Raw genomic sequence first — 18551 nt, forward strand, 5'->3', positions numbered from 1 at the left:
TTTAAATGCTGATAATAAAGAGGGAATAAACAGTGAGCCGTTGAAGAGTCACGAGACAGAAGGGCTCATCAGTGGAGTTAGACTCTGAGTTGGCAAGACTGGAATACGAATGAAAAGAGGACGGGGGAGCTTAGATCAAAGGAGCGGAGTTATTATTATTACTACAAAAGCATGGGAGAAAAAATTGTTGAGGGTCTAAGGAGGTCACAAAATTTCGTGGAGAAAGTAGAGAGTTCCTACTTTCGTGGAGAAAGTAGAGAATTAGAGAGAGACTAATTCTATTTTATTTGTGAAGTAACAGGAGACGTTAACTGCTGACACTAAGCAGGGAGATGGCGGGGTAAGCTTCGCTCTTCGTTTATCTCGCAGACTCAATACTGGTGGACTCCTTGTGGCCCTTTCCTTTTGTGCGTTCTTATCTTTTGCCGGAGAATCAGCGCTTGATGTTGTTTATGACAAGTTACCTACCAACGGTGCAACAGACCGGGCTATAAGCCAATTGGAACTACCATTCCCAGAATGCAGTGCGGCTGCTGGGAAGTGTTGGGGATGGGAATGCAGCAGACCCCGCCCCCCCAGCCCACTCCCATTGGAGGAGCGCTCACATTCCCAGGAGGCCGCGCGCGGGCGGGGCGCTTTACGCGGAAGCCGGCGGCGTCGGGTCCCAGCCTCCTCTGGGAGCTGGCAATCGGCGGTCCGGCTCTGACTCGCGCCCCTCTGTCCTGAGCCCACGCGCTCTCAGGGGGTGCCCGGACAGGTAAATGGAACGGGGCACGCTCGGCAGGAGGCGGGGAGACGACGGCGGAGGGAGGGTAGAGGTGTGGACTGGAAGGTGCTGGGGTGGATTGAGGAAGCAGTGCAAGGGTGACTTGGGCTTCTCTGATGTCGACGGTTCGAATTGTCGGGTAGGTTCAGTTTTGGCGAAGTGCGTTTTCTGCCTCTGAAAAGGCCTCGATTTAAAGAGTGTCAGAATGCGTCACTTAAGTTGTTACAGGAGGAGGAAAATGTTAACTTTCCCTCAGTTCGTATTCTAAAAGACCTCTCTTGAGTCTTTTGACGACTCGTCTCTACGCCCTTGTTTTGATGACGTCACTTTTCTGCTTCATCTCCTACTTCTGAACTCCTTCGTGGGTTTCTATCCTTCCGCGTGCCGTTTCTTCACCACCCATTGTTGACATTCCTCTTCTGCCTCAGTTCGGATAGGTACTCTGTATCTCTACCCAGATCTATTTCCACAGCGTCAGACCTGTATGTTGTTATAATTGGCCAATATTTAACAAACTCTGGCCATGTACTGGACACTTCGGTAAATGCTTTATATCTCCCTCTCCCATAACCCCCGCCCCAAACGACCAGTTGTCAAGTCCTTTTCTTTCTGTCTTATTAATTGCTCTCAACTACCTGTACCTCCATTGCCCCACACTTGATCCCAGAGACATGTTTTCCTTTCAATAGCTGTGGCTGAGACCAGACCCATTCATATGTCTAACAAATATTGATTGAACAGCTAATATGTTCTAGATACTCTTCCAAGTTCAAAGGATATAGCTAGAAACAAGACATACGAGATTGCTACTCTCATTAGTTCACATGTTTGTGTGTGTGTGGGGGGGGGGGACAGGAATAATCCAGATGATGTGATGTGGTGGGGTGGTAGTTAATATAAAATAGAACAGGTTGTTGATTTAGCAGGGTAGGCTTCTATCCTGAGAAAGTCAGAGGGATTGGGTTGGGTTCAGAACATCACCCTGAAAGAATATTTGTAACGCCAAGAAGAATACACCACGTCTGTGACCAGACTCCAGGCTTTTCATAAACACATTTTCCTCTGCCATATCAATATTTGTTCATCATTCTTCTGTCTCCTCTAAGGTTATTACATCAGAATTGGTAGTTGATCTGCCATTGGCTTATTTCCTCCTAAGACCAGGACAGAAGAGTTGGGGATTAGATTAGATTAAGGCAGCTCAACTGCTTTGTCTTACTTAAGGAGATAATTTAGTAATCAAAATATCCTTCTTACCAGGTCCTACTGAATATAAAGTTATCTGTTGTTTAAACCAAAACATGCTCAGTATTCATTCATTTAACAAATATTTGTGGGAAAATTATATGCCAGGCACTGTGCTGGGCACTGGAAAGCCAGTAATGATAAAATAGACTTTGACCTTTCTTCCAAAGAGAAATAATTTTAACAGTATGTTAATGAAATACTTTTTTAAAAATCTGAGTTACATATATTTTTTCCTTTTCAAATTTTTATTTCTAGTTAACATACAGTGCATTATTTTTTTTAAAAAAATTAATGTTGATTTATTTTTGAGAGAGAGAGAGAGAGAGCAGGGGAGGGGCAGAGAGAGGGAGACAAGGAATCCGAAGCAGGCTCCAGGCTCCAAGCTGTCAGCACAGAACCAGACACAGGGCTTGGGCTCATGAACCATGAGACCATGACCTGAGCCGAAGTCGGACACTTAACCAACTGAACCACTCAGGTGCCCCAACATACAGTGCATTTTTGGTTTCAGGAGTAGAATCCAGTGATTCATCACTTAAGTACAACATCCAGTACTCATCATAACAAGCGACCTCCTAATACCCGTCACCCATCGAGCCCTCCCACCTCCCTCCATCAACCCTCAGTTTGTTCTCCTGTCTTTAAGACTCTTATGGTTTGTTTCCCTCTCTTTTTCCTCCCCCCCCCCCATATGTTCATCTGTTTCTTAAATTCCACATATGGGTGAAGTCGTATGGTATTGGTCTTTCTCTGACTTATTTTGCTTAGCATAATACCCTCCAGATCCATCCACATTGGTTAATTATTTTTGATGGCTGAGTAATATTCCATTGTGTATATATACCACATCTTCTTTATGCTGAGGAAATTCCTAATACATAGGCTGACACCTGTTTTTTTTTTTTCTTCACCCAGGTGAAATAATCACAAAACTTTAAGAAATCTGAACAATTGTGTGCATTTTTAGATTATTCACTGGTTATACTTTATTTCATTTATTTATGTCTTTCTTTCCAATTATACTATGGCTCCCTTGAGTATAGAGGTCCTTTCTTAATGGCCTTCATGCCACTAGTGTCTACTACATTGGTTGCCATATAGTAAACCCTTAGGACATATGTGTTGAACTGAAATAGAAAAACTATTTGATCCAATCCATTAATTACTTAACTTATACAAGGCCTTCTTTATATAAGGTCATTAGACTTATCCCTAGTCCTTCCCAACCACCAAATGTGGACCATTCCATCTCATCAGGCTAGTTTACCTTCCCTAATTTGATCTCACTTCTATAGCTTCTCTTGTTCCATAGCTCCCCCCTAGAATGAGTTCCCATCCTTTCCTGAGCACTTTCCATGCCCCTCTCCCATTTAATTTATTGGGCCAATTTAATAGTATAAAAAGGTGGAAAAAATCTAATTGCCATTATGTATTTCCTGTGGAACATTCTAATGAACTGTTGCAGGGATTAACATAACACATCCCCTTGCAATAATATAAATAATGATACAGAATGTGTTCTTTTGATTTTACACTGACTATAACCATGGGCTATGTCTGAAGTTAATTCTTCCACTTCTTTTTTGTTTGAACAGTTGCACATCCTTTATTCATAAAACACATTATAGTATCATTTGGTTTCTGCTTGGTTCAGACATATCTTTAAGTATTATTTTCTTCTTAGCCTGAGATAATTGTTAATGTTATTCTGCTACTCTGTCATCTTCAGCATGTCAAGTCTTAATTCTTCAAATAAAAGGTTTTTATTATGCAGATAGATTTCAATTGTAAATTGTTACTGCAAAAGATAAATTATGTCTTTGTAACTGATTAAAAAACACAACAAGAATACAGGAGTTCTTGAGTCATTATTGTCATTATGATTTTGGGATTTGCTAGCCTAAGAGCAGCCAGACACATGCTTCCAAGACATTAAAAATTAGGCACTGTCATTTTAGAGAATTTCTTGGCACTTAGGCCTTCGTAATGCAAATGCAGCATGGAATTGTGTGCCATTGCTCGTTTATAAGGTGTATGTGTAGATCCAGAATATTTACATAAATTTTTTGATGTTATCAAAATAAAAATATAGAATTAAAAAATTAGGAGTGCCTGGGTCGTTCAGTTGGTTAAGCATCTGACTTTTTGACTTAGGTTATTATCCCACAGTTGGTGAGTTTGAGCCCCACATTGGGCTCTGCTGTCAGCGCAGAGCCAGCTTCAGATCCTCTGTCTCCCTCTCTGCCCCTCCTTCTGTCTCTCTCTCTTTCTCAAAAATAAATCAACGTTAAAAAATTTGTCAGAACACATAGACTTGAATGTGAGAAAAATTGACTTGGCCTTTTTCTTTGCTCAGTTCTCTAAAACAGTCTTCAACCTCTACTTGAAGATGCCTCCACTGAGGAGCAGTGTTTGTATTGTTCCTGTGCTATTTTGTTAGCAATTTGTTTTTATTTTTTTATTTTTATTTTTTTTTTTCTGGATGGGGTATGGGAAGCACTTTGTTTTTAATACAGGTAATCCATTACTTACTAATGGATATATTCCAAAAATTCCTTTTTAAGATTATTTGAAACTTGATGCCTTTTTCTTTATAAATAATGCTATTCAGGACATTTCAGTTGTTATGCCAGCTGGTAACATCTTACTTAATCTTTAATGGACTTAAAGACTTTCACCACAATTTAAAAATTCCTCTATAAAAAACTACATCTAGAATTCTCAGTTGGATTCCTCCATAGCATATCTTTTTTTGGAATCCCAGCAACTGAAACAAAAATGACCTTTCCTTGGAATCTTCTAGGCAGTAGAAACAGGTCTTTCTAACTCCAGGCTGTTGGAGGTTGCCCTTATGGCCCATCACCCTAAAGACAGGCCTATAATGTGAGTAAGGAAAGAAGATAACGGTTTCGGAGAGAAGTGGGAGGCAAGTTGGGATGATGTGAATACATGTAGAAGAGAGAGTAGGAATGATTGGGGGGAACAGTGAGTTTCTAAGATGTTTTGTGTCCTCAAAAAAGACATGTTGAATCTTGACCACTGGTACCTATGAATGTGACTTTATTTGGAAATGATGGTCTTTGCAGATGTAATTAAGATGTCAGTTAAAATGAGGACTTACTGGAATAGGTGTCCTAATAAGAAAAGACACAGAGACTGCTGTGTGAAGACATGGGTACACATGGAGAATGCCATATGACTATGGAGGCAGAGATTGAAGTGCTGCATTAAAAGGCAAGGAATGCGAAGGATTGCCAGCAAACTGCCAGAAGCTAGGAAGAGATAAGATTCTCCCCTACACATTTCAGAGGGAGCCTGGCCCCCTGGCCCTGCCAACATCTTGATTTTGGGCTTCTGGCCTCCAGAAGTAGGAGACAGTAAATTTCTCTTGTTTTAAGCCTTTGCAGCTTTTGATACTTTGTCAAGGAAGCCACAGGAAACTCATACAGGACTCTTGGCAGGAAGGAAGTAGAATCGGGATAACGGCTCTGGGACCCAGAAAGGAATGAGAAAGAGAACTGTGTTGAGACAGGGCTTTCCTTTATATTTCATCATTGGGTTTTTTTCCCCTTCTCTTTTCTCTCTGGCTTATCTTTTTCATTCTTTTTTTCTTGAATATTATATTTATATAGCATGTTAGGATTTATTAGCCATTCACATACTGCTAATAATTAGCAGAGCCAGGTTTTCTCACTTTAAATGCAGTATTCTTTTACAGCTGTTTCTATTATCCCAATACTCATGAAGACATTACAGGTTCAGGGGTGCCTGGGTGGCTCAGGTCATGATCTCACAGTTCTTTAGTTAGAGCCCCGCGTTGGGCTCTGTGCTGACCGCTCACAGCCTGGAGCCTGCTTCGGATTCTCTGTCTCCCTCTCTCTCTACCAGTCCCCTGCTCACACTCTGTCTCTCTCTCTCTCTCTCTCAAAAATAAATAAATGTTAAAAAAAAAAAAAAGACATTACTGGTTCAGGTGATGGGGATTAAGGAATGCACTTGTGAGCACTGGGTGTTCTATGTAAGTGTTGAATCACTGAATTGTACACCTGAAACTAATTTTACACTATGCGTTAACTAAACTGGAATTAAAAACTTAAAAAGATTGGGGCTCCTGGGTGGCTCACTCAGTTAAGTGTTTGACTCTTGATTTTGGCTCAGGTCATGATCTCAGTCATGAGACTGAGCCCCACGTCAGGCTCTGTGCTGGGCCTAGAGCCTGCTTAAGATTCTCTCTCTCCCTCTGCCCCCCCACCCCCACATGCATGCTCACTGTCTCTAAAAAAATGAAAAAAAAAAAAGCCGAAAAAGACATTAAAGATTCTATTGCAAGAGAGTTACAGTGGGGGAAGATGAGACTTGATAATAGGTGAGGTTTTTAACAGTCTAGAAGAGAGTAAGAAATTCCTATTATTGACACATGAGAAGAAAGTAAAAATTTCTGTGGCTGTGTACCTGATGTTTAACAGACATTTGTTCCTAATTATATTCCAAATAATGCACTTCCTGTTCTAGGTGACTGTACTTCATGTAAACTTCAAGGCTGCTGTCACTTTCTAAGTCTTCTTTTTTTAATGTTAAATGTTCCTAGTTTCTCTAGCCATTCTTCAAATGATAGCATGTCCAGGTTCCTCAACCATAATGTTGCCCTTCCATCCAATCTTGAAATACCATACTCAGAGTTGAGTTCAGTATTCCACATGTATTCTAAGCAGCACAGAGTATAATGGTAATAGTACTTTAAAAGACCAAGACACTGTTTCTTAATATAATTTAGGATTATGTAAGCATTTTAAGCAATTACCTGATGTCAGTTCATAATGAACTTCTGGTCCACTAAGACAGTAGACTTTTTTTGTATTGTTGCCAAATTGAGTTTCCTTCTTGAAGCTGCTAAGGGACTGAAGCTGCTACTTTTTCATCTGTCTCATGGACCATATAATTTCTTGTCTCTGTTTCTCTTTGTGGTTTTGTTCCATTCTACTACATACCTCTTTGACTAATGACTTGCTTCTTTATTGAATTTTAGTGGCTCTTTTACAGTCTCCCTACTATGCATCAGTGAACACAGGTAGTAGCTGACACTTGTTCCTTCTTGAAGCTTGCTTTCCCTTTGGCTTTCAGGCCACCACACTCTTCTGGCTTTCCTCTGACTTTCTCAGTTGGTCCTCCTCAGTCTTCTTTGTGGGTCTCTGTTCATCTACTTTTCTCTCAACTATTTGTCGTGCTGTGAATTTTGTCTTTGGTTTTCCCTTAACTTTGGTTGTGCCTTTGTTTTGTTTTTTTTTTTTCTATATGCAATGTCTTCAGCAAATAAATCATGTTTAAAATAACAGGTGTAGATGAGCTCTTCTTGGGATGAGAGCGTAGAACTAATACCCATGGAAAGTCAACATTTAGAAGTTAGCTAGAAGAGGAGGGCTCAAAAAGAAAACAAGGAGCATCCAGACATGTAGGAGTGTTTCAAGGAGGGTTAGTCAGCAATGTCGACTGTTCCTAAGAGGTCAAGTAAGTGATAATAGAGAAGTGTCCACTGAATTTTGTAGCATAGAGGCTGTTGATGATCTTAGCAAGCATGGTTTTGTGGACTCTTTAGGGCAAAACCCAGATTATAGTAAGTTGAAGAGGTAAGAACTAGAGAAGCAGAGATAGTGTGTAGATTGTGATTTTAAGTGAAGCAGTACCTGAGGCATGTTATAGGGTCAGTTGAGGCTTTTAGGACCAAGGGATTTAATATACAAGAAAGTGATTTGGAAATTGTAACTTGATACATATGTGTAAAGAGAAATCCAGAAAGAAGATGATGGCGAAGGACACAACCCGGGGGAATACCCTTATTTAGAGAGTGGAGTGAAGAAGAGACCCTGGAGGTGTTTAGCTCAGGTGACAGATGAGTGCTTCTTCTCTGTATGCTGTCTTTTAGTGTGAGATTCCAGGAAGGAGTCTCAGGATTCCCTGACCTCAAGCATTTTTATGGTCTGTTGCTGTATTTCACAAAATATGGTTGTGTGAATCACCTGCATCCAGACAGGCTTGTCTTAAATACGTATTTCCATGGTGTCACCTCAAGCCTACTGAATCATAATTTCAGGTGATGATGCCAAGAATTTGAATTTTTAATAGTGACTGTCATTCTTCTGCCCAGGATAACTCATTAACCTACATTTTAAGAACCACTGGCCTGTTGGATGAAACCGAACATGTTAACAAAAAACATTAAGTTGAAGAGTTAGAATAGAAAAGTACTTTGTCATCTCTTTTTATAAATTTATTCTATAGATAAGAGAAATGAGGAAGTTACATGGAAAAAATAGTACAGATTCATTATATGAGAAAAATAGACCTAAACTCACGCTGTATATTGTTTTAGAAATGTTTTGTTTATGAAAGACCTTACCATAATTTATAGAGCCATTCCTCTTATAGAAGGTTTGGGTTGTTTCCAGTTTGTTTCTATTATGGATGATGCCTTTAAAGTAGAGGCACTACATAGTTTGGGATAAGATTGTGGGTTCTAGAACCATACCACCTGGGTTTTAAATTCCAGCTGTTACCACTTACTAGCTCTGTAATTTTGGGAAAACTGTGTAAGTCATCTATACTTCAGTTTGCTCAGTTTAGTATAAGTATCATAATAGTGTATAATTTAATTGATGAAAGGATTGAGTGAGTGAATAATTGTAAAGTGTTTAAAATGGTCTCTGGCACACAGTAAACACTTAATAAATATGAGCTATTTTTATTGTTATTATGTATTTTTTTGTGAATCTAGAGTCAAACGTCTGTTGAACTATTTTCTTAGGATAAATTTTCAGGATGGGATTACTGCATATGTGGAATTTAAGAAACAGAACAAAGAAAAAAGGAGACACACAAAAAACCAGACTGTTAAATACAGAGAACAAACTAGTGATTGTCGGGGGGTGGGGGGTGGTTGAGTGAAATAGATAAAGAGGATTAAGAGTACACTTATGGTGATGAGCACTGAGTAATGCACAGAATTGTTGAATTATTATATTGTATACCTGAAACTAATATAACACTGTTAATTGTGCCTCAGTTAAAAAAAGGATGAAACACCTCTGTTTATGTCCCTTTGCTTATGGTAATTGCTTTTCAAGTGGTGGTATCTGATTGTGTTGTATAATTTGTAAATGCACCCTATCAATGTGTGTGTGTGACATACATTATGTTGTATACACACACATGTACATATTTGGTGTGTCTCTATATGTCTATGCATATCAACATGGTTTAGGGTCGTAAGTTTGTACAAGACTGTGACCTTTTTCTTAAGCCTGTTTTTAAGTGTCTTACATTAGTGTTAGTGTTATTGACCTTGGTCAATACTGCTTCCAGGTACACAAACAAATGGAAAGGTACCCTGTGCTCATGGATTGGAAGAATTAATATTGTTAAAATGTCCATACTACCCAAAGCAATTTTCAGATTCAGTGCAATCCATATCAAAATAGCATTTTTCACAGAACTGGAACAAATAGTCCTAAAATTTGTGTGGAACCACGAAAGACCCTGAATAGCCAAAGCAATCTGAGAAATAAGAACAAAGCTGGAAGTATCACAATCCCCGATTTCTAGATATATTACAAAGCTGTAGTGATCAAAACAATATGGTACTGGCACAAAAATAGACACATGGATCATTGGAACAGAATAGAGAGCCCAGAAATAAACCCACAATTATGTGGTTAATTAAACTTCAACGAAAGAGGTAAAAATATACAATAGGGAAAAGACAGTCTCTTCAACAAACAATGCTGGGAAAACTGGACTACTGTCTTACACCATACATAAACTCAAAATGGATTAAATACCTAAATGTGAAACATGAAACTGTAAAACTCCTAGAAGAAAAATAGGCAGTAATTTCCTTGACATCAGCTTTAGCAACATTTTTTTCTAGATATGTATCCTGAGGCAAGGGAAAAAATAAAAAATAAATTATTGGGACTACGTCAAAATAAAAACCTTTTGCACGGCGAAGGAAACTACTGACAAAACTAAAAGGCACCCTACTGAATAGGAGAAGATATTTGCAAATGATAGGTTCATGAGCGATTAATATCTAAAATATACAAAGGACTTACATAACTCAATACCATAAACCCCAAATAATCCAATTAAAAAGTGGGCAAAGGACTTGAATAGACATTTTTTCAAAGAAGACATACAGATGGCCAACAGACACATGAAAGGAAGCTCAACATCACTAACATCGGGGAAATGCAAATCAAAACCACAATGAGATATTATCTCATTCTTGTCAAAATGGCCGCTATCAAAAAGACAAGAAATAAGTATTGGCTAGGATGTGGAAAGAAGGGAACCCTTGTGCACTGCTGGTGGGAATGTAAATTGATGCAACCACAATGGAAAATAGTATGGAGGTTCCTCAAAAAATCAAAAATAGAAATGCCATATGACTCAGTAATTTTACTAGATATTTACCCAAAGAAATCAAAAACATTAATTTCAATGGGTGTATGTTCCCCTATGTTTATTGCAGCATTATTTACAATAATAAACATACAGAAGTAACCCAAGTATCCATTGGTAAATGAATGGATAAAGATGTGGTGTACACACGTACACACACACACACACACACACACACAGGAATATTATTACTCAGGCATAAAAAAGAATGAGCCATTGCCATTTGCAACAACATAGATGGACCTAGAGAGTATTATGCTAAGTGAAATAAGTCAGAAAGACAAATGTATGATTTCACCTACATGTAGAATGTAAAAAAACATGCATTAAAAAACCCCAAAAAGCAGAATCGGATGTATAAAAGCAGAGGACAAACACGGTTGCCAGAGGGGAGAGGGGTGGGCAAAAAGAGGTGAAGGGAAGTGGAAGATACAGGCTTCCGGTCATGGAATCGATGTCATAGGAATAGAAGGTATACCATAGGGATTATAGTCAATATGCTGTAATAGTTTTGCATGGTGAAAGATGGTAACTACACTGTGGTGAGCATAGCATAACTTATAGCATTGTCAAATCACTATGCTGTATACCTGAAACTAATGTAACATTGTGTGTCAACTATACTTCAATTAAAAAAATAAATGAGTATTGAAAAAATACTGGTCTTGGGTAGGTGTTGGTATATGATAGTTTTCTTTTGAAAGATAATGTCAAAGAAATATTCTAAGTTTTGTGTGTCTTTTTTCCTTTTGATAGATTGAAGCCATGGCCATTCTTTTTGCAGTTGTTGCCAGGGGAACAACTATCCTTGCCAAACATGCTTGGTGTGGAGGAAACTTCCTGGAGGTGACAGAGCAGATTCTGGCTAAGATACCTTCTGAAAATAACAAACTAACGTACTCACATGGCAAGTGAGTTCTGCTCTGCATGGGTAGAGGGTGAAAGAAGTAAATTGTATTATAATCAGCATAGTAGAAAACTGGAAAACGAGGTTCTTGGTGGATAGTTTAAATAAGCTGACAGAACAATAACCTTTACCAACTTAGAAAATGGTTTGCTTCTATTCATTATAAATTTAAATTATTTTATTGAAGTTATATTACTATTTTAAAGAAAGATATGGCAATGTTACTTGTAAAAATGACTTTGCTATAGAACTCTAGGATATGTGCAACATGGAACAGATAAGAGAGATGATATTCCTTTGTTCATTCTTTGAGCACTTGACTGACTATTGCCAGGCACTGGGCTTGGTGCTGGGGATACAACAAGAAATCACACAATATTTGCCCTCATAGAGGTTAGAGTTTAATGGAAGAGAAAGTCAAATCCATAGATAATTGAAGTAGATGGTGGGAGGTAGCAGGTAGGGAGATCACATTCTGGGTAGAACGAACAGCTGGTAGAGAAATACGGAGTCATGAGATCATAGGGCATGTGTAGGGAACTGCAGGTGGTATTCTGTGACTGGTACCCAGCCTGGTGAAAACAAAGCTAAGAGGTAGAAGAGAAGTCATATAGGGCCTCATAGGCCATGTTAAGAGACGGGACTTTACTCTGTGGGCCGTGGGAAGGTGTTGAAGGTTTTCAGCTGGGTGTGACATGGTCAGGTTTTGCTTTAGAGTCTGGTGGGCAGTTGGAGAATGGGTTGGGGAGGGCACAGATGGGAAGTCTTAGTACTAAATCAGATAAAAAGTGCCTCCACCTTCCTCATCAGTACTTAAAAAAACTTTTGTTATTTAACTCATCCTGATTTCCTTAGTTCTTATCTCAGAAGAAGGTTCTTATTGCTTTCCAGAGCTACCTCCTTGTATAATTTAGGACCTACTCTAAATCACTGTAAGAGAGATACCCCAAATTATGGTGTTACTTAAATGAGGTATCCCAGAGATGAGTGCTTCCAGGCTGGTGGGGTGGCTCTGTCCTTTACAGTTAGTGTCTTTGATTAGCTGTGGCCAAGGCAGCTCCTTTAGTCTTGTTAACTCCCTGCACTTGCCCAGTGTTTTTAAAGGCCAAGTCCAGAAGTAGGCCGATGTTTTATTGTTCAGAAGTTTCTGCTTACATTTTATTTTTCTCTACATAGTTATGTAGCTAACCTAGCTAGAAGGGAGGTTAGAATTTGTCCTTTATAGCTGTGCAACTGTATGTTCAGCTAAAATTCTATTGCTCTAGAAGTTAGAGGATATTAGGAGACAACTTGTGCAGTCTTCCATTCTGCTCTTTTGGGCCACTCAAATATCTGTGTGTACTTTTCTTCCCAAACCTAGAACACGTATCCTCTCTGCAGGAGATGGCCCGAAAGACTCCTGGTCACTGTCCAGCTCAGAGAGTCTGGGTGACATGCAGTCTTCTCCATCAGGCCCAGGTGTGGCTCCTGTGACCTACTGACCATAAACTAAAAGAGAAGTCATATGTTCCCCCTGCTCCCCCTGCCAACCCAATAGACAATTGTAGAAGAAGAACAACATCACCACAGTGGAAGTTACAAACTCCAATTTAGAAAAGGGAACAATGAGAAACACGTAGAGGTCACTGCTTCCTAGCAGTGTTCAAATAACTACTTCACAGCCATTTCAAAGACTTCCTGTTCTGATCCTAGGGTGGTTAGTGGTTCTGCTTTATTGGAAGAACTCCCTTGTCTTTTCTCCCTGAATCTTGGCTTTGTTCTCCACGAGGCTCTTCCTGGTCCGTTATCATCTGGCCACATCCAAAATGGGTGTTAGAGAGTGTGTCATCTTTGGGAACTATACAGGTTTTGTAGTCTGCTGCCCGCTGGTATAGTTTACCGGTCCAGACGTGGTCTCAGGGGTCAAGTGATCCCAGTTTCTTGTGAGTCTGGCTTTATAATTTTGTCAGACTTATTAGGCTTGTGGTCTCTGTGTTCCAAATCAGTTCTCAGGAAAATGCCCGGGAAAAGCACATTCAGACCTTCTAGAGACAAGACCGGGAAGTAGGGGATATACCTTCCACTCGCAGTTTATCAACCAGAACTTAGTCACATAGCCATATCTAACTACAAGGGAAGCTAGAGTATGTAATCCAGTGAAAATATGGTTACAGTACAAGAAGGAAACATTATGCACCTGCCATGCCTCCCCACCTGCTTCCTAATCTACCCCTGCCCAGTATTCTCTAGAGTGAGGCTCCATCACTGAGTTTTTTCCTTTTAATCTTCTGTCTTTGTTTCTTTCTTATAATCATGTTCCATAATCTCTATTAAAAATATCTTTAACTATTGTACACCAGAAGAAAAAAGTCCATTTTTTTACTGTATTACAACCATTTCTGCCTGAATCTGATCTTCCTCTTGCTATTTCTTTCTTCTTTAACAACATCACCAGTCATTCAGTTGGCTAAGCCTAAAATTTAAGAATCGTATTTGACTTTCTCACCAAATCCTTGCCATTCTCCTACAAGACATTTTTCAATCCATTCCATTTCCTCTGTCCCCACTTGTCATAGTGGTAGTTTAGGCCTTTATTGTTTTTCATTTTTAATAGCTTCCTCCTAACCATTCGGCTTCTGGTTGCTCCTTCCTTTAATCTGTTTTGCATATTCCTGTGATTACACTTTATGCCTTAAAACCCATTGCTTTTAGAGTAAAGGCCGAACTCTGCCTTCACAATTTTGTCCATTCCTGACCTTTCTACCCTTATCTCTACAGGACTCCTTGCCATACCCTGTCCTAGCTGTGTTATTCCCGGCTTTGTTATATATGTATATATATATTTTTTCATGCTTTTGGACTGTCTTCCTCCTCCTAGCCCCCTGGTAAACTTTTGCTAATTTTACAGGTCCCAGATGAACTATTTTCTTCATTATTACTTTAGTCCTAAAAGGGCAGTTCTGATCATGTCCCTTTTCTTCAGCAGTTACTCTGTGCAGTCGGTAAAGTTATTAATGTGACTAGGAAGATTCTTCAAGATCTGCCACTGCTTCCTTCTCTGGTCTCCTCTGTCACTACTTTAGCCTTTGGTTTTGTTCTCCAGCCATACTCAGCTATTTTCATTTCAGTGCTGGGTTTTTTCTCTCTTCCTATTCTTTGCAGCAGCTATTACCTTTTACTGGAAAATGTTTATCTTTTTTAAAAATCTGACTTTGTCTTTCTGAGCTTTGATATTTCCTTTTCTAGAAACTCTGAACTCCAAGACCAGACCAAGTGCCTCCCTTTTGCTTGTCTCCATAGCATCCTTTGTTTATTCATATTGTAGCACTTAGCACTCTGTATCATAATTGCAATCTTTATTTTTTGTCTCTGTCCCCTGACGGTAGGCTCCTCGGTGGCAGGGACCATGCCTTGTAACTTTTTGTGGTCTTTGCACCAAGTTACTCCCTAATGTGGTTTAGGAGAAACAAATTTTGTGGGGAAACTGATGACTTCCATTTTGAACATTGTGTTTAAGTTGTCACTGGTATGTCCAGTTGGGTATGTCTAGTAGACAGTAGTGTATGTAAGCCTGGAGCTCAGGAAGTAGGTCAGATCTAGATGTGAGAATCATCATCATAATTGTGGTAGCTGAAAACAAACAACAACGAAACATGACAGTGGATGCCACCATCCAGGGAGTGTGTGAGAAAAGAGCAGGGAGCTGAAGATGCTGGAAAACATCAATAGAGAGGGAAAGAGACTACCACATTAACCAGGCAAGCCTGGTGTTAGGAAATCTAGTGGAGAGAAAACACTTTTCAGAAGAAGGAAGTGGTCAACACTACCATGTTTCAGAGAGAGCCACTGGACATGGCGATGTGGAAGCCATTGATGGAATTGATGTGAACGGTTTTAGAGTAGTGGAGGAAGACATTTTGCCTGAGTTCCCCATACCTCCTTGTTATTCATATTAAGCTTCTATATGGACATTAAAAGTATAATTCAAGAGGTACTCCTATCTATCCACTTGCCCAAGGTAAAATCCAGGAGGCAAAACTGAGTTCTCCCTCTGCTTCACTTCCAATAGCCAGTTGTCAAGTTCTGTTCTATTTCTTCTCTTTTCTTTTCCATTGCCCATAGTGCTTTAGTTTATTTCCCTCCTCATTTGCTTACCTGCTCTACTACAGCAGTCTCCTGTCAGGTCCTCCTTTCAGTCTGTCTTCCGTGGTCTAGCCAAAACATCCTTTTACTTGGCCGATCTTACCACATTCTCCTCAGGCTAAAACCCTCTGATGCTTGTTCATTATTCTGGGGATAAAGCATAGTGAGGTTGTAACATATTCTATAACCTAGTATTTGCTTACTTCCATAGCCTCATCTGTGCAGCCAAATTGTCTTTCCATTTCATACTCTAGTCATGTGGACTCTAGTCATGTGGACTCTTTTGACTTTACTAAACCCATTATGTGCTTTTTTTTTTTTTTTTTTAATCTCCAAGCCTTTATGTTTATTGGTTTTCTACTCTGGAACACTCTGTTTGCTCTTTACCTTGCCATCTCTTACTTACTATTCAGGTCTTGGCTTACACATCACTTGCTCCAGGATGTCTTTCCCGTTACCCTCTGCTAAACTCTGTAGGTGTCTCCTTTATGTTGCCAGAGCACCGCGTACTGCCTCTCCTCATCCTATTTTACCATGTTGCTCTGTAATTCCCTGCACTGTGATCTTGGTGTAGGCGGGGACTGATGGTTTTGCCTATTTGTATCCTCAGCACCCAGCCCAGTAACTGGCTCCAAGTAGATGCCAAACAAATGTTAATGTTGAGTGTTTGGTAGAAAAAGTGTTTGCTTTGAGATCGTAAAAGAAGGCAAGGAAGACCGGATAACCCATTGGAGGTTAATCTTAATGATGTGTCCCTCCTAAGATGTCATCTCTTGTTCAGGCCTTAAGAGTCCAGTTGTGCTTTTGCAGCTGTCATTTTGATAGGTACTGTGCATACTGTTGTGCTATGTAGTTAAGGTAGAGACTTTCTTTTAATGTCTTATTTATTCTTATCAGTTTGACTTGAGAGAAACAGGTGTATAGGGGAGGGGGAGAGGGAGAATAGATAGTATCGGTAAATGATATGGTCACATTGGCAGTACTAAATTTGCTTATACATAGAAGATGGAAGTGAAAGCAATATTGCTCATAACCACAGTAAGTTTTATATCTTTTATCCTACAGTTATTTGTTTCATTACATCTGCCAAGACAGGATTGTATATCTTTGTATCACTGATGATGTAAGTAACTTGAAGACATGTTGCTATTTAAGTATGTATACTGTTAATAGAGTCAGTTCTTAATTATCTATATTTATGGTAGGTAAACATGATGTGAATATAAGTGTCCATAGATACATTTTTTTCTATACTTTGCATTTATCATATGGAGCAGCAAATGACAAGAAGAGGTGATGTCTGAGTACATGCATATCAGCTCAGTTTTGGTAGAGTTTTAGGTTAACTAATTTCTTGCAGCTTCTACATTTATCCTATTGTGCAGTGAGAATTGGTCTTCATAATCGTGACTTTTTTGTATCCAGTCCAAAATTTATTTATCTGAAATATTAAATAGGTTATTTTATTCAATCAATAATGAATTTTTTAATGTATATAGACTTTCAGAAAACAAAATCACAGTATATCATAATCAGTTTTGTAGACCTGTAGTTCACATTGGTAGGCTGTTTTTAGAGTTTGTAGGTTCTAGACCAAAATGCTCAGTAACTTAACAATGCCATCAAGGTCATTTCTCTCTCCTCTGCTATCCTTGGTGTCAGCTTCTTCCTAGATACATTTCCCTATGGTTGCATGCAGCCACATGCTTACTTATTTTGTATTCAGAGAAGAGGGACTATGTCTTCTCAAATCTCTTATTGTAAGAATGAGGGAAGTTCTCCAAAGCACACTGTCCTCTCTCCCTGCTTTCGAAGTGAACTTCTTTTCATGTCTTATTGGCTAGGAGTAGGTTACATACTTATTTCTAAATTGATCAATGACAAGAGGCATGGAATTGGCATGATTGCCATAGGTCAGGGTTTAATCTTTACTGTGCCACAGACTCCTTTGACACTCATAGGCCCCTCCTAGGATGTTTTTAAGTGTATGAAATACGTTATTATAAACAAAACCAATTATATTGAAATACAGTATTCAGAGTGTTTTAAAAATTGATAGAGTAATGTATATGCTTCTTTATGAATTCGTTAAGTAACAAGATCTGGTCAGAGGTCTAATGACTAATAATTTTGAAATGGCGATGATATAAATGAGATTTTGAGATATCTATAACTAATGGTATGTGAAAAAAAGATTTCTGTTGGTGACAGAGTGACAGATACTGTTTGGTACTGTTTTGGTTTGTTACCTACACTCAGATTTGAAATTTAAGTTAAAACTTACTGAAAATAATGTCATTTTTCTTTCTATTCAAGTACATGGACCCCTTGAATTCGGACCATTGACCCCAGCTTACGAACCCTTGGCATAGACTAATAATCATCTTGGGTGAAATGGAGATGAGTGTCAACCATAGTGACCATCACAATGATATTTATCCCTGGTTTCACAGTAGTTTTTTGTTTTTTGTTTTTTGTTTTTTTTTCATTTTAGAGAGAGAGAGGGCACGAGGGGTGAGAGGGGCAGAGAGAGAATCTTAAGCAAGCTCCATGCTCAGTAAAGAGCCTGATGTAGGGCTCGATCCCATGACCCTAGGATCATGACCTGAGCCAAAATCAAGAGTTGGATGCTCAACCAACTGAGCCATCCAGGCGCCCCATTGTTTTCTAAAATTATTTTTAAAATCCAGCTATATCTGAAATTGCTCATTGGCTAGGAGTAGGTTACATACTTATTTCTAAATTGATCAATGACAAGAGGCATGGAATTGGCACGATTGCCATAGGTCAGGGTTTAATCTTTATTGGAATAGATGAGAAATATCACTAAATTTGGGTTCATCAGAGTTGAGTTTTCTGTTTCTTGAGTTGTAATTTTATACATATGTAAATACTTTTTGTCTGGGGCCAGACAAGAGTACATCACTTGATCTTTTCAAGTGTACCATCACTACTGGAAAATACCCAGTTCAAAGTATTTATCAGTAGTGTTATCTTTGTGTGTGAAAGACTGCAGTATTATTACGGATTTATTAAGCATCTTCTTGTGCTGGG

The 18551-nt window shown here is 39.0% G+C and overlaps 1 protein-coding gene across 2 annotated transcripts in view; it reads left to right on the plus strand.

The window, feature by feature from the left end:
• The first annotated feature begins 603 nt into the window (after positions 1–603).
• VAMP7 (vesicle associated membrane protein 7) overlaps positions 604–18551 on the plus strand; it is a 59675-nt gene continuing 41727 nt past the window's right edge. The window contains exons 1-3 of one of the 2 annotated variants that reach the window (XM_045470612.1): positions 604–757; positions 11225–11379; positions 16563–16620. In XM_045470612.1, coding sequence (XP_045326568.1) covers positions 11234–11379; positions 16563–16620 — 204 coding nt within the window. In that variant the 5' untranslated portion in view covers positions 604–757; positions 11225–11233. The remainder of the gene's footprint in view (positions 758–11224; positions 11380–16562; positions 16621–18551) is intronic. The other variant, XM_045470613.1, reaches the window with a different exon arrangement.

The sequence above is a fragment of the Leopardus geoffroyi genome, chromosome X (genome assembly GCF_018350155.1).
Source record: "Leopardus geoffroyi isolate Oge1 chromosome X, O.geoffroyi_Oge1_pat1.0, whole genome shotgun sequence".
In the NCBI taxonomy this organism is placed as follows: domain Eukaryota; kingdom Metazoa; phylum Chordata; class Mammalia; order Carnivora; family Felidae; genus Leopardus; species Leopardus geoffroyi.